Below are 17,263 nucleotides of genomic sequence, written 5' to 3'. Positions count from 1 at the left end.
TTCTCACCACCATATTCCTCCCTTCTAATCTGTATCAGTAGTGATTGTCTGAGATGTTTTATTAAATAATGTGGTTCTTTCAAGCATAAGCATGAGATGATATGATAACTAGGACATGTATTAATGACTTTACTTCCTCCTCTACATTCCTGGGTTCCAGCTCCTGGCTTCCTGTACCTCAGCGTAAGGGTCCCTGATTTTCATGTACATCATCTGAACATGTTCTTACACATTCACACATGCCAGCAACAGATTACTACTTCAAAGAGGCCAATTTGAGTGAATCAGTGACTGGCCACTGGGAATTACAGTTTCATAACAGTAACTAGTTTTGCTTAGGAATTGATAACTAGATAATATGTACAAATAAGAGTAATTTTTTCTGATTATCTGATAGCAGACTTCCTCAGTTATTACATTATACATTGCAATAAAACTGAGTTCCAGTTCTAATCCATCAAAGTTTTGCCATTGTTTTTCCTCCCTTTGCATGTATGCAAAGCTTTTGGTGGTCTGTGCCTTTAAATCACTTGTAAGACTACAGAAAAACAAGCATTATGTTCTCAAAAGCTGATAATACTTACAATACATTCCTGTTCCTGATTTTCTATGAACCATGCCTGCTTCAGAAATTCTGATACCATAGCCATGTTGACAGTTTCTGGAAAGAGACGCATCAAATTTTAATTTTTCATCATTTTCAGCACCAGTGAAACTCAAGGTTTCCCACACTCGAAGTCCTTTCTCTAGAACTATGACATGCAGTGGTTAGTTTCCCAAGTCGTAACTGACCTGTGCTGTTGGAAACAGGGAACTTTGATGTTTGGCAGGGGATGCAATGCTCCACAGCTGCTTGCTCACCCCCATGCTCTTAGTTACTTGCAGAAGTTTTAAATTAGTTAGACTAATTGCTTATTAGCAATACCTTAGGATTAGAATTGACTTAAAAAGGGAAGTTCCCAGAACCCAATTAGTCTGTCTTTCTCTATCAGCTATAACCATTTAGCTTACTGAGTATTTAATTATTTTCAAATTCAGTGGTAGACAAGTATTCTCGTGGCATTTCTTTGACTTCCTTTCTAAGGAAGATGTGTAAAAGTGGATATTTTCCTATACATTGTTCTTTTTTCTTACATATTTCCTACAATTTCTACATAATAATAGAGCTTTATGCATTTAAGAAGAGATAAAAAAGCATAACTGTGCTTTTTACCACTTGAAAGGAAAATCCATCCAGCTTTTTCATAAGTAACTATGCAGAATGGGAAAAAATATGAGTTGTGATGCTACATTGAGCAATCAAAAATAATTAACAGGTTGCTTCACACAACCTATCGGTTGTGAAATAGGTGGTGAGAAATTCTCCGTTTGTTAACTGAAATAGTGAGTGAACAGAAAGGAGGAACCAATGGTTTATCAAATAGAGTTATTCAAAAGAATTTTTTTTTAAAACACTCTTCCACAGCAAAGTCTAGGGAAGGCTTGGTTTTAAAGCATACATAAAAACAATAAACTAAAGTTACTGAGTAAGCCAGACTAATTTTGAATCTAATGTGAAGAGACAAAATTCTATTTGCGGTCTTGTGGTACAGATTATGTAATGTAGGTTATATATACAGATATAAAAAATAATGTTGATTATACTGCTAACACATGCTGTAGGTCCTACAGGAAGGGCAGAGACCAGTCTGTTAAAGCAACACACATTTAGGACCAAGCTACGTAGCTACAGTCCAGCTGGTTTTTTTGCCTCATGGCAAAACTGTAAAGCTTACTTCCATGTTCTTCAGGCAGCAAAGGAACAGCTACCTCCCACAGCCTGCCTTAAGCTCTCCTTACCTCCCCTCTCTGAGGCGGGAACCACCTATATTCCACCTTCCCCAGAAAACTCTTGCTTTTGTGCCCTTCCTTCAGCCCCAAGGGCACAAAATTCAGCTCTGCCTGTGCTGCCAGAAAACCTGAAACTGATTCCAAATCTGTATTTGTATGGTATTTAGAGTAGGTCTTAGCTGGGCAAACAATGGTCAGAATATTGTGTAAGTTTTAAGGACTAACTTTTATAATGTGTCATTTGTTCAGGATCAGAAAAGCACACTTACACTGTTATCACAAGAACGCTTTTATCAAGCTGCTAGAGTGACTCCTACACCCTTCTTGTATTGACAGAACTTAATGAGGGCAGATGAAGTGGTATCGTACCTGAAGTTCTGCTACATTTTATAACAGAACACACAAAAATCATATGCAGCAGGATGAAAACATTTGAAAGTCTCCATACTGGGTGCACTGAGTCATCAACACCGACATGTGTTGACATGTGGATTCACAGAGCGTACAACCATTTAAAACTAAGAAACAAGATTAATTCTACACCACCTCTAAGAAGAAGAGGGAACAAAACTGTGTTTTGGTTGATAAAATAACACTTCTCCGAGAGAGCTGGTTTCAGGAATGTATCCATGTTTTCTGCGTATCCCCACACCCATCCCTCACACCCAGCTCTAGGGATTTTGCTGCTCTTGGGGTTGGCTAGAGCAGAAGGCTGACATACTATGCTGTTTATTAAGCTTCTAAACCTTTATGTATTTTCTAATTTAACTTATACATAAAAAAAAATCTCTGCCTTAAGAACTAAGTTTGAGGGTTTTTTTTCTTTTTAAATAAAGATATTTTGGCCTGCAGATCCATCTATTTTTGTCTAGTAAACAATTTTAATAGAAGTCAAAGTAGGCAATGGCTCTTGAGAGGAGCTAAAAACCTTAGACTGAATTGGCTTAGAAAGATAAGAAACTAACTTACATATAAAACTCTTCTGCTTTATGTGTCTAATAAGAAAAAAGAAGATTGGAATCTAGGAAGACAGCCAGCTCCCTGACGAGGTCTTTCCAAATGCTTTGACTCATGCCACTCTAAAATGCAAACAGCTCATGTAAACAGTACCTAGATCCAGGACAGATACATTCAGCTCAAATATTATTTTAATTTAGTATCAAAAATCTGAAAGGACTGATGGTTGTCATATTTTTTGTCTACTTTTACGCTCAGGACATAGATTATAAACAGGGAGAAGAAAAAGCATGTGCCTACTGATACAAACAGAAGTTGACATAGAAAAGCATGATGCTCCTTTCTGGTTACTTCATACCAGATAACTATTTGAGAGTTATTCTATTTAACAAAATATTGTCCTGTCCATGTGTCCCACTTTTCAATCTGGAATCAGTAGATGTCCTGTTTGAAAGGAAAAAGGATTACAAACTTAAAATATCTCATTTTGAAAAATATTGTGATTTTTATGCATTTTATCATTCCCAATTGGAATGATCAACATTGCAACTGGCTTCAAAAATCAAACAGACTGAAAGCCCTAACTGTTGTTTCACAAAAATTATTGCAATGCTGCTTTCTGTCTGGCTCTTAGTCCCTAAAAGATGCATCCTTGAACTGGACATATCTGAATTTTTTAAAGTTTTGAGAAGGTACTCTACTGAAAATATTTAAGGACACAAACTAAACTTTTACACTACAGTTTGTGTCAAACAGCAGCATTTATCTATGCTTATTTATGCTTATTTAACCATATCATGAACCATGTCAGATACATCTCCAGTTACTGTCCAAGGCTAGAGACCAAGATCTTGCTCTAAATTATAGTCATGACACCCTATCAGAAAAACAGGCAATAATTCATTTTGCATTGGAAATTCTGCTGAATATGAAAACATCAGAGAGAAAAACAATCTCATCCTTGTAAAGTTCTGTGGAAAGATTTAGCAGAACAAACCACAGATGACAGAGCACTTACGTGGCTTTGCCTATGTTCTTAGTCATAAAACCAGGATTTTGCTCTTATGCTTCTAAAAGATTGGTTTGATTTGATTTCTAAAGATTTGATCTTCATCATTTTAATGAGCAAAGACTCTACAGTCCCAAAGCAACAAACTGTTGTTGAAGTAACAACAGCTGTATCTATATTTTAAGTTTCCATAGAAAGAATAGTAGTTTTCTAGGACCTCCAGTTTTACTGTAGATTTCTAGAGCAGCCTACTACAAAGGCAAAGAGAAAGCATTGAAATGGGCAACTTCAAATACATTTCCTTTTAAACTTTTAAGCTTTTTTTAACTCCCTTTATTTAATTCCATTAAATGAAAACAATAATTGTCCAAACCCTGCCATAAAATATTTCAAAACTGAAAGAACTTCTCCTCCCCACATCAATCTTTTCCTTTGCCAGCAATTCCAACCCACAGAAAATTTGCACCAGATCACTTGGCAAATTCAGCGTAGGATTCTTAAAGTGTGTCAGGTTTACAGAGAGCAGTAATGAACTACAAAAACCTACCTTCCTCCTCACAAACACTGCCTTGCGGGGCTGCACAGTCAGGAATAAAGGAGCAGTGTTCTCAATGCTTTTATAGCCTGTGAGGGAGACTCCACCCAGCAACCAGAGTGTTTCCACAGCGGCAGAAATCATCTGCAGCAGCTATCTGGGTGCTGCCCAAAACAGAGAACCACACGGAAAAAGTCATTGTGAAACTATGTGCTGGAGAAAGCATGTGCAGATTTCAGAAAGGAAAAGACAGCCAATAAGCATGCTGTGGTAGCTCTCCTCTCCTGCCGTGGTCCCATCCCTCACTGTAATAAATTGCCATAAATCTTTCGGGATTGTATGATTAAATGTTAAGAAAACTAAACTTGAGTTACTCCCTTCACATTATGACATGTCTGATACCAGTACAAAGTGAATATATTAAGATATATCTTTGCTCATTGCAACTTTTAGATAAAAAAGAGTGAGGAGTCAATGCAGCTTCCTCAATTCACTGAGCTCTGGTGGCTATTAGCTCTGCTTCTTCTGCACATGGGCCCATGGCAGAAATGGCCCAGGAATAAAAGAGGTCTAATACTTAATACAAATCCCCCCCTTTTTTTTTCTTGAAAAGAAACACCTGGAAAATTGCAGGCTTAATAGAATGGCAATAACTGGCACCTGCATAACTAGAAAGAGGTTGAAACAATCAGATTAGACTCTGAAGATCAAAGTGAGAGTGGTTTGCACAAGCTGAGGGTGTATCCCAGCTTGCTAGAAGTGGTTTTCTGCAAGCACTTCCTCACCAACCCAGCCAAAGACGTTTTACAGAACATGTCCAGCACAGCACCTTACCTGTAGATAGATAGATGAGGAGGAAGTGGAACAGACTGATGTTTATTATTAGAGGGGACTCTCGTAAATTTCTCAAATGTAACACAATGTTACGTATACATTCCAGCATAGTTTACCCCTTCCTCTGTTTAAAATAGCTCTGTATAAATGGCTGGACCCTAAACATGTACTGCCCGTAGGGTTTGGTTGCAGGTGCTGGGGATAATCTGGTGCAGGATTATCACAGTCAAGGAACTCCCCTTCCAACCAGGTTAAGGGGAGAGCCTCCAGGAGGGCTGAAGGTGACAGTGGCCAACCACCCCAGTCCTGGGGTATGAGGGGCCTTGCTGACTCTCATGGGAACACCAGCCAGCCCCCAGGGAGCACCCAGCCCATGCAATTCTCTGACATCAATTTTCCCCTGCACTTTGTTTCCTATTTCCCCACACATTTCATACATTGTTTTACGAAAGTATTTCAGATATTTGCATAAACTGAATAATTGAAGGGGCCTACCAACTGACGGTGATATTGTGAGCAAGCTGTCAGATTGTATTTAGGTTTATTTATTTATGATATGTGATGTTCAGATTACTCCTGCACTCCCGACTATCAGAATGATTTTACCAGTCTTATTTCACTTGTGTGAAGCGTTGGCCAAAACTCTGTTTACACTTTTTTTCTGGAACTGTTTCCCTTGTCTATAAATGAGCATATCTAAGGGTAGGAATCAGTGTGCTACAAGTTAGACACTCCTTGATGTCGACTCTTTTATCTAATATAGTTTCTCCATAATTAGACTATTATCTAATTTTCTTCATAGTAATTTTTCATCTCTGGGTTTTTGTTTCTTGTTTGTTGTGTTTCTTTTTTTAATTCATTGTATTTTCTTTAAGGTCTGTGTTTCCACTGTACTACAACGCATTGCAAAAGCTGTTTGCATTTACTTTTCCTCCTTCTTAATGGGCGGGCAGATGTTGATTCATCATCTTCCTGGAGCTGGACTGAGTCACCATCTGTGCTAGAGTGCCTTATTGTGTAAAATGCTGACACTTAAAAAATGCAGTTTAATTGGATGGAACTCTTAACAATTGTTTATTGTTAAGTTTTTAACTGTTACTCCACCATTTGCTTCATAAAGCTGTAACAGTCTGTGTATTGTTGACCTGGCATTAGTTATTCAGAAGTGGCAAAGCATGCAGACACTGTCATAGTGTTCAAATTTCTCATATGAGACAAAAAATAAAGGTTCCTTTTTGTAAACTGTCAGATATGGCCATACTAAATATTTCTTTTGAGGCTAGTGATAACAGCTCAAGTGGGGAGACAGAATTTCCCCAAGCCTACACAAAATAATAGTACACTGAGTCAGAAATTTTCTTGGAGTTTGAGAGAAACATCAGCAGCCATTACATCTATTTCAGAGGCTGCTGCCAACCCTGTTGTAGCTCTGTGTTTATTCTATCCAAATTACCTTAAAGAAGACTTAAATCTGAGGGAACTGGGGAGATGACCATTCTACCTACACTCAGCTGAAAACCCCAGTTTACAAATGACCTTCAGATTACATATGAGATAAACTTTAAGTTAAAATTGATGCTAACATATCACATTGTTATGAAATAGCTTTATCCTGAAAGAGCTCCTGAGAGTACTGTCAGGCAATAAGTCATAAATCAGAGCTCTGCCTGTTTCACACCAGGATAGTTATCCATTTTGAGCCATCTGATATCAAGCCTGAGCCACCTGGAATCTGTGCCTTTCATCTCTTGCACCCTGTGACTTCAATTATCTTCAGTACCTTTTATCCACATCCTAAAAAACTACGGAGAAACATTACTCCATTTCCTTAGGCAACCAGGACTTGCAATGTAGCAGCTGTACTCAAGTTTCAAGCAACAGAGAAGTGATATAGGTGATACAGATCTAAGACTGTGTATAAGTTACAACGGTTTTACCCAAGACAGTAGTAGTTCGAAGAAGGTAGTCCAGAAAGAACACAGTACTTTTACTGATACATATTTGCCAATTCCTATATAAACCCTGTTTTAAGAAACATATCTCAGTTACATTATTCAGAAAAATATCTTTCCTGCATGCTGAGTTACAGTGCCTCCTCAGACCTTCATCTATTCCTTTGACATTACAGCAGATTAGATTTCAAATTCAGTGAGAACAGCTACACTGTCTTCATTTGCACCTAGTATACATGGTTCTAGTCAGTCCATCTACGGTCGAGTTGTAGTCATTGGTATCCCTGTGATCCTATACTATGGGTTGGATGGCATAGAGCCTCAAATCTAGACACAGAACTTTTCTAGTTTCATGCTTAAAAAACCAAAATATTGGACACAATAAGACACAATCAAAATTGTGTAATATCTTTTATGGTTTCTCTGTTAAAGGATTTATTTTCATTACTGTGTTATTTACCAACCAGATCATGTTTCAGCTGTGGACCTCTTTGCAAGCTTGTAAATAGGGAAAAGATCAGAAAAAATGCTTTTGTGTCTTGATGCTGATTCAAAATAATTAATAAATATTTTTGAGGAAATTTCTAGATAGGATTAGCTGAATTTGCTTTTGCAATGCAGAGAATATTTAAGACCTCTGTCTTCATAATAGATTTGCCAGCATTTTGTTCTTGCCTCATGAAATACTGAATTGGCAAAAATTCCCAGGCAACAGGAATTCCATGCATTAATCAAACATACACCTACTTCTGTAATTAGGTCTACTACTTACTGCTCACTTAGTTGCAATAAATACCTATTCTGTAGCTCCAGAGATTTTTAGAAGGTTAAAGGGATACTCTGAGTCTCATGGTAAAACAAAGGCTGGCTCTCCAGAAGACACAAAACATTAGTGAACAGCCCCCTACATAGAGAAATAAAAATAGCCCATGCCCTACTACAAACAGGCAGAATAGCTGCATGTAAAATCATGCCAAGGTAACCATTTTGGGAATTAGAAATCCCATTCAGTTTAAATGAGATCAAATTCTCATTTTAGTGGAACCAGAAATTCATCTTAGGGACACTGTGAGACACTGGATTATTTATTAATTATTGATTCAGACCAACTCAAGTGAGTGTGCATGGAGGGGGAAGGACAGGTCGAATTTCACGAAAGTGAGGTGATGCTCTCTCCCATATCCCAGACCCTTGGAGTCTCTTTGGCCAGCCTGGGAGCACTGCCCCTCACACCCTGGAGCCCCTAACCCAGCTCCACACTGGCGGACACACCAGGAGCACTGCCCCTCACCCTGACCCGGAGCTCCAGAATGGCCAGTGGGCTGGAAATCCCACCTGGGGGTGGGGTGGTGTGAGCACAGGGGGGACAGAGTAAATAAAACCAGCAACATGTGCTCTCCATGTCGTTTGGACCCCACCATGTTTCTGGACTCCTGGTAGGTAGATATGCTGGATCTAGGGGTGGTAGTTATAATTCTCTTTCTCTCTCTCTCTTTCTTTACTTGTTCTTCTCCTAATCTCCTCTCTTAGTATTTTGGGTAACTTAAAGCTTGATTTGTTGGATTTCACTGAGTTGAATGGGTTAGAACATGCTAAGTCAATGCTTTGTGGGATGTTTTATTTTGGTTGAATATTGCTCTTTAAAATTTTGCCAAGTTCCTTTATTTTCTAAAGTTTGTCAGTAAAAGTACCTCCAGAAAAAAACGTGTGCAACATTTCTCCTTTACACTCTCGTTTAAGGTTTTAAAAGAACTGAAGTCTCTTCTAACAAATTTGGTGGGCAAATTTTTGGAGCCTTGTATATTTTTTAAATAACCCCCCTTTGGTGAACTTGTAGCTTGGAGCCCGGAGGCTCAGGCACAAACTGAGAAACACTTCCAGAAGCTTTTGAACTTGTCAGCCTGCCTTCCAGTCATAAACCCTGACTCCGCTATGGTTGTATGCCAAAGTAATTTGTATGTGGAAAATCTGTACCTGCTAGGAAGCCTCTAGGAAAAAACCTTGCAAACAAACCCTGGTTACACAAATATTCCTCCAAATTGCAGTAGAGAAAAACAGACTTGTATGTTGATATAGCTGCGACAAAAATAGTAAGTCATTGTGGAAGAGATAACTTAGTGCACATTCAGGTGAAAGTACTAAGGGTACAAGACAAATTCGGAATGCATAAGATTTTTATTGTCTGTGAAGTGTGTAATGCTGATCAGAAAGTGTAAATAGTAACAGAAGTGACATGCAAGGGAAGGGAACACAAATGACAGAGTGCTTCTTTAAACAATCGAACTGTATTATTAATGCTGTGGAAAGGTCAGTGCCCTTGACAGAGAAAAGTCTTGATGGAAAAAAAAAATAAAAACAACACAGAAACAAAAACCAAACCAAACCAAAAAAACCCAAAACCAAACAGAAAACCTCCAATCAAAGCCAACCAACAAACCGACCAAAACAACAAAACCAAAACAACGGCAACAAAACAAAACAAAAAACAAGAACAAAAACCCCAACCAAATAGTAAACCCAGGAGAGGTGCTGATGTGTCACAACTTGTCTTAGGACAAGTGGAACTGGGCAGTGTCTTCCATTGAGACCAAGAAGCAGGATGAGCAGTTCTGTGATTTACAAGAGACTGAACCCTGCTCCAGAATTATGTTGTCGTAACTTCAAAGGAAGAAGAGACAGCACTAACTAGCAAAAAGTTAATCAGCAGATGAATCACCTGTGCCATTGCAATATGGAGGTTAAATTTAGCCATCTAGGATTTCCCAGTTTATTTAACATTCTGACATTGCTTAGATCCTTCAAAGTAGCTTTACATCTACTGCCATTTCTTGTGCATCTCTTTTTCTTTTAAAGAAAATTAATAAGTTTATAAATAAATATTATAAATATATGAGTATATTTACAAATATCTTCTTAGCAAACTGTGCTGCTTTGGTTGTTTCTGTATGTTGAATTATACCAGTGAGCAGATTGATTGACAAAAAATGCCCAGGTTAAACAATAAACCATATCTTATTCCTTATTTACAATGAGGAGCAAGTATCATACTCTGAAACTTCAGAGTCCCTTCAATCAAGCTGATATTTGTTCGGAGTGGCACAGCCCTGTCTTGGGTCCCATTACCATGCAGAAACAGGAATCACATAATAAGTGAATAATAGTAAATCATGTTTTGCTCATTGTCTACATTCAGGGTGTGGTAAGAACAGTCATAAAAAATTGAGGAAACTGTACATTCCATTTGCTCTTGTAATACCTTGTTTCCGTTAACAATAGGGGGGTTTTGTGCTCAGGAAAATTTGTTTGAGACAGTTTGACTGTTACTATTTCACTCAACAGCTTACCTGCCAAAATTAGGAGACAGAACTAATTCTCAGTTAGTCAGTGATTGCAAAACTGATCTACTTCTACAGAACATTAGAACAGTTTCCTCTCAGAAAAAAATGAAACTCTTCATGTGCTTTTACCTCAAACCTTCACAAAAACAAAATACCCATAGCGAAATATCTAAACTGCAGTATTCCATTTGAAAAAGTACTTTTCTTTGCCTTCTCCATTTTATATGTTTTTTTCCTCAATTTAAATATAATTTTGTTGTTGACATTCAGTAATATAATTTATATCCAGGAGATTTCCTACAGATTTCTGTATTGCGATGTTGAATAGGAATTCCTTGTTACATTTCCAGCTAAAACCTCAGAAAACTATTCTTTTGTTTCAGTTTTACCCTAGGTTGGATTGTCCCAGGACTGTTGCTGTTTGGGAAGAAATACCACCAGGACACCGTGGGTGGCATAGTGCAAGCCACAGTTATTAATGAGAAATTTTAAAGAGTTTAAGCTTGTTACTATTTCAAAGAGAAGAAACTTAAAGGCACATTTGTATTTGTTGTAATTTGTCCCATTATAGAAGTGCCTAAAGATACAAAACTCAGAGCTGGGATTTGCATCTTCATTTCCTCAGAGAAAGGTGCAGATGTGACATTTGAAATGTGGCCCAATTCTATACTACAATAAATTATCTCTCCCCGGAGCTGCTACAAGGTTCTAAAGAGAACCAAAGTAAATGGGAATACACAAAGAGGAACATGAGATTTATCTTCACATAATTATGCATGAAGTATTATGGATGAGAAAATACCAGAGATAAGAATGGAATAGTGAGTCCCAATGATGTTGATTTTAAAAAAAGGCATTAAGTGTAACTGATTACTATAGGCTTTTTGTGAAGGGCGTTTTATGTAAAAATGTAAAGAAGGTTTGTCAGGTAGGGATTCTTCTTAGTGTAAAATTAGCAAGAATACCAATCAGAACAAAAGTACTGAAAGAAACAGCCTTAAGATATATGTAGCACTACTAATCTGTTTTATTATGTTTGTTTAATAGCTAGCATAGTCACATTATAGTTCAAGACTAGGACTACTACACATTCCTTAAAAGATTAAACAAAGCAGTAAACATTACAGTGAATATTAAAAAATTGAAGTAGGAACCTAAAATATCTTATTTAAATACAACTTGAAGTCCAGTAATTTTTTTTGTTTTGCCAGTTTCTTCTTTTAGCAATAGTTGTAGTGCTTATCATATGTCATATATAATTTTATTACTGTAAAAAGATTTGGACACATAACCTGTCAAATATGTTTTTAATTTTATAAAATAAAAGGCTGTGAATATTTAAAATCCACCACCCTCAGTTGTTAAGATGGTTGATTTTTCCCATTTCTTTTTCTCCTTTCCTATTCCTTATTCTTTTTTTACTGATGTGGTAAGAGGAAAGGATGGGGGAAGAAAAAAGCACCCCTTTATATTTTTGTTATCATAAGAAGAAAAATCACAAAAGGGTTCCTTTTTTATAAGAAAAGTACTCTCTCAGAGAAGCCTTTTATCTAGGTCTCATATCATGCTATATTCTTTGCTCCCCAGTGAAGCTATAACATATTCAAAATAGCATACTAGAGAAAATAGTCCTCAAAATTAAATTAGTTGTCAATTATTTGTACAAAGATTCACAATGAAGCTGCTTCCTATAAACCCACAGCAAAACTGCTTGTTGAGTTAGTGATACCAAAAGCCTTCCTTTTGGACTACAATCTAAAGGCAAGTTCCTGGTTTTAATCCTTTTTGGCATAAGGGTGGAGTGCAGAACAATTGCTGTGAGGTAGAAATCCTGAGCCACTGTTCTCACCTGCCGAGGGTGGATCACACCAGCCTGTGAACACTTCATTCTGTATTTGCTTTTGCAACTGTGGAATAATACTTGCTTCTCCCAGTTTCTGCTGCTGTATTGTTCATAATAATATAGGAATATATCAGAAGTTTTGTGCCTGGAGTTATTCCAAGAGAACAGCATATTTGATTTGCAGATCAAAATAATCTGCCTATCTCAGCTGAGGCCAGTCACAGCACAATGGTATTGGCAATGATAAAAGAGTAGGGGCTTTACCTTTAATTATGAAAGAAGGAAAATGGCCATACACGTATGTGAAGCAATCATAAAAAGCAGGGCAAACTTTGCTCTAATGTGGCAACAGTTTCATCTGGAACCATGTAGTAGCTCAGTTCGTATGAAATTAAGGCTGAAATTGCATAAAACACCACTTGCATCTTTACCAGTTTCATCACTACTGGAAATGGAACAGAATACTATTTCAGATTGTTTCTGCTGAAATAGGGAAGAGTGGAGGTTTGTAAAATATTCTGATGAAACACTTCTAAAATAACCCTTGTGGGTATTTTTGGTTTCAGATATATAACATCAGCCTGTATTTTTTTTTTTTCAGTTAGAATTATGCTTTCTACAGCATTTGGTTTCATTTATTAAATTCTAATCTACTGGTAAAACCAACATTTCCCACCCTAGGAATCAGCCAGAAGAAACTTGATCTATGTCTCTCATTTTACTTTTTACAGGTATCTTGTTGCCTAATGAAGCTCTTGCATTTTTTGCAGGTTAAATATTTATGTACACTGTGTGGGAGGCTTTCAGAAAATACCAGAAGTTAATCTCATCTCTGTGAAAACACTGGCCCTGAGAAACAGACTGATTACCATGGATGAAGGTAATTTTTTAGGATATAATATTTGTTTAGTTTAAAAAAACAAAGTTCATAATGTTACCTTATGGCATATAGTTGTTGAGAGTGGAAGGGTGGAGCCAGGCCACTATTATATTAAATAAGCTGAGTGGAAAGTGTAAAGAGGAAAACCCTCTGTTTTCAGCTTCTCAGGTGTAAAAAAATTAAAAAAAAAAAGAACCCACAGATATGAAAGACATATTAAGAGACCTAAGTTGTTTACATAGCAGAAAGATAACCACAAATGAATGAGTATAGTTTTAAATACAGCTAATTATTTTTCAAAAGCTATCTTGCTAACCTAGGAAAGTGTGTGTCCAAATGCTAGGGGCCAGTTGGAAAATTATGTACCTGTCTTCATAAACTTTTAGAAAAGTGTGACAAATTAAGGTCTTCTAAGTGAAGTCACTGCAGGTTTTACAAAAAGTTTGTGAGTTTTCAGAAAAACAGGATTGAGTTTCCACAGATCAACAAGTTAATAAGTATTTCGGGCATGACACTTGTCATTTCAAGAAATACAATATTAGAAGATGAACAAGAGAGATTGTACAGGAGAATGATCAAAGGGCTGATGAATGTGGCTTCTGGTGAAAGACTAAAAAGTTTGGTGGTCTAGAACCTTGAGTTCTTTCTCAGGAGACTGAGTTCAGAAATCTTCACAAGTCATCAATTTAGTTGCAGGAAGCAATGAACTTACACTAAAGGGGAGGGAGTTTCAGCTGGACTTTAAACATTAACTATTCTAACTAATAAGTGACTAAAAACGGGATAAGCAAGTCCTACTTTCTTTTCTACGATTGTTTTATTTAGGAACATCTTTTTGAAAACTCAGACCTTTGCTCAAATTCTCATGTCCCTGCTACTTATTACTTCCCTGAAATCTTAACTCCTGTTTGCTAAAAAAAGTCCCAAACTTGCAAGACAAATAAATTTGCCAGAGGATTTTGCCTCAAAGAAGAGATCATTATGCCACAACAAAATTAAAAAATTATATTGCCAAAAATTGTGGGTTTCCTCTTAGATCTTCCACAGAGATAGCATGTATCCTAGCTTTGACATCTGAAAATTGTCTTTAAATTGCACCTGTACTCTTAAAAGCATTTTTGTTATATAAAATATAAAATACTATTTTGAGTGTTTAGACTTTTTTGTTTCTTATGCCTATCAGGATGTGGCGATATGTGAGGGTTGGCAGCCAGCCAAAGTTAGGGTCTCAAAAATTAAAATGTTCAGAATCTACAGTCATTTATAGTTTGAGACTTTTATTGTACTTAGGGGTTAACATAAGTGAAAGCAGAAGGCCAGATTCTATGACTGCTTTTCAAGGGTGTTTAATCAAAGAATAAATGAACAGTCATGCAAAGCCTATAATAAAAAAGCAGGATAGTTTGCTTTGTCCCACCTTAGGGAGCAGGCTGCTGAAAAGAGGCGTGAGAGAAAGATAAGGAACATTTCTGTCTTTTTCTTTGCAACCTGCAGATCCTGCCCATGGATCATGAGGGAATAGTTTTCTCTTACATAATAATAATGAACCTATTTGAGGCCTCCCCACACATATTTGTAAAAGTAATTTTTTCTTAGATGTCAAATATACTTCTCGAGAATTATGCTTAAAATTTAAATGCAATAATAAATATTAACATTAAATTGTCATATCTGATTTAGAGATGAATAGCACTCCATTAGTGGGGCATTGTGGTCTGTCTGTATTCTCAGGCATCTGACTAACGAATGAGGAAAGATTGGGAATACCATGGAATCTCAGGTCTAGCCAATACAAATGGAATAGCTGTGTGTGTCAATATACATACAAACTCACATAATTTTCCAAGGAAAATTAAATATAGATTCTTGCATTTTTCTCCAGCATTTCTGTGGCTTATAGTAGGAAATACATATTTTTATTTTTAAGAGGAAAGTGGTAAGATAAACAAAATATAGCAAGAAAAAGCTTTGCTGTCTGTGGTAGCAAGCTGGAATGTTGACATTGGCGTTCCATATTGGCAATTTAGCAGTTGATAGCTTCTATATATTCTCTTCGTCTTGCTAATATACTATATTAGTGTACCTAACCTGACTGACTGACTGTTTAACCTTCCTTCACACCAGAATGAGGAATAACAAGTTAAGCAACACCTTTGAGTGACAACTCTGTTAGGCAATACCATTGGGCAGGGTTGTTGCTTACGGCAGTGTAACCTGAGAAAGTTAGAGACAAAAATGTAGTTTGACCAGACTGAGTAAAAGGAAAATGTTTGCATAATTCATTTCCATTTGTACAAAAACTGAATTGTAGCTTGTAGTAACGTAAACAAATATCTGCCTTTAACACATCTTTTGAGTTCGTTGTTAAATTACTTTCAGGTGATGAGATGGAGTTATAAAAGATATTACCATATGAATCTTCATACCAGCTGATATCAATGTGACACAGCACCAGTGAGGAAGGACCAGACTTCTAAAACCTTTCAGAGAGTGGGTAAATAGCAGAGGAAGCTACTATCCAATCCACAATCAAGAGACAGGCCCCAGAAGGCCCATATTCCAACCACTCAGCTACACTGAATATTGCAACTACATCTCTACTTTCCTGTTTTACTGAGCAATCAGCAGTGCCAGCAATAAAAATGATAATTTCCACTTTTCTGTAAGAAACAAAGAGTAACAATGTGGTCTTGGTTGTCAACACCTATTTGTTTAGGATGTTGCGTGAACAGTTATTCTTTATCCACATCAAGTTTTGTGCTCCATTAATGAAGAAGGGAATACTGTCCATCTGCCCAAGACACAGAAGCAACTGTCTTCTCTTTCATTTGGGCTGTTCTAATGAACCATGTTTTAAGGATACTCCCACAAAACCCTGCCAATCCTCTCTCACTCTGCCGTTCCTTGTCTTGCGTCAGAGCACATAGGGTGGGACAGGCTCCATTCAGTCCACTGATGTTTTCATAAGAAAGCCTAGTGCATTCACTTGCACTGTGGGTAATATTGAATAGCAGAGAGACTATGCATTGATAGTGCTGTAACCAGGAACAATGAAGAAGCTTAGTCTCCAACAACCTCTCTATACAAAGTTATTAAAAGTACATTTGTTATGTATTTTATAGATATTCTTCTGTCATTGCAGACAACCTTTAGTGAGATACTGCAAGCTCCCTGAAAATGAGTGGGTATTAGTCACAATACAGGGGTGGGGCTGAGACCAAGTACTAAGTTAATTCACCCTTACTGCTCCTCAGAAATCATAAATTTCAACAAATTCCTACCCTGACAAGATATGAGAAATTGATGTAAATGCTAAAAGTCACTCCACTATTTTGCCATGTTGATGAAAATTGCAGTGTTCTGTACCTTGCTGTACAATGATTCATACAACAAAAACACAATGTTAAATTAACAAGAAATAGACACAAAGATATTCTTTGTTTTCTATTTTTTTCTGCCATACTCTTGAAATGCCTTTTTATTACATAGAAAAATTAATCTGTGTGGAGTTTATAATACTCATATAGTGAGATCCACAAATATTTAACTGAGTACATTATTGATTTAAATACTGTATTTCCGGAGTTAAGGAAACATATCATACAAACCTAACTTGTTTCTCCACCCCTTTACTGCATCTTTTCTTTGATGTCTGTAGAACCTGTCAGTACAATAAGCTGTGCCTTGTGTTTCAGAAGTTCCCAGATATGTAGCATACTTGCAAAATTTGCAATTTGAATGAATTACATATGTGACTGATTTACAGAAATCCTCAGAGGCCCACTATCAGAGCTAGTCTAGGTTGGCTCTAAGAGTAATCAGAAGCCAAGGAAAGCTCAATATGATTTTGAAGCACAGGACTGTTTTAGTTGTTTCCCTGCATCTTATAGAATACACTTAGCATACAATGTTGGTATTACAGTTACAATTAAAGTACTGAGAATTAGAATTTGCTGTGCAGTGAAACTCCAGAGGAAGAATCCTATACATCTGTGAGATGACTTTTAATCTCTAATATCCTAAGATTTTTTATAGTGATTTTTTATAGTGATTTTTTTTTTTAATCTGAAAAGGCATTAAATAGA

General features: G+C 36.8%; 2 protein-coding genes across 3 annotated transcripts in view; one reads left to right on the top strand and one right to left on the bottom strand.

Annotated features, from left to right (window-relative positions):
- The window catches only part of ANXA1 (annexin A1), a 360,547-nt gene that overhangs the window by 13,367 nt on the left and 329,917 nt on the right, over positions 1–17,263 (bottom strand). For both annotated transcript variants that reach the window (XM_051789454.1, XM_051789453.1), the window contains exon 2: positions 585–656. In XM_051789454.1, coding sequence (XP_051645414.1) covers positions 585–650 — 66 coding nt within the window. In that variant the 5' untranslated portion in view covers positions 651–656. The remainder of the gene's footprint in view (positions 1–584; positions 657–17,263) is intronic.
- Positions 13,169–17,263, top strand: part of LOC127471864 (uncharacterized) — a 31,385-nt gene continuing 27,290 nt past the window's right edge. The window contains exon 1 of the mRNA XM_051789257.1: positions 13,169–13,178. Within this exon, the coding sequence (XP_051645217.1) occupies positions 13,169–13,178 (10 nt within the window). The remainder of the gene's footprint in view (positions 13,179–17,263) is intronic.

The sequence above is a fragment of the Manacus candei genome, unplaced genomic scaffold, assembly GCF_025592945.1.
Source record: "Manacus candei isolate 608988 ecotype Guabito, Panama unplaced genomic scaffold, ASM2559294v1 h1tg000027l, whole genome shotgun sequence".
Lineage (NCBI taxonomy): Eukaryota > Metazoa > Chordata > Aves > Passeriformes > Pipridae > Manacus > Manacus candei.
Note: the sequence above shows the minus strand (reverse complement) of the source record. Positions and strands in the feature narration are given on the sequence as shown.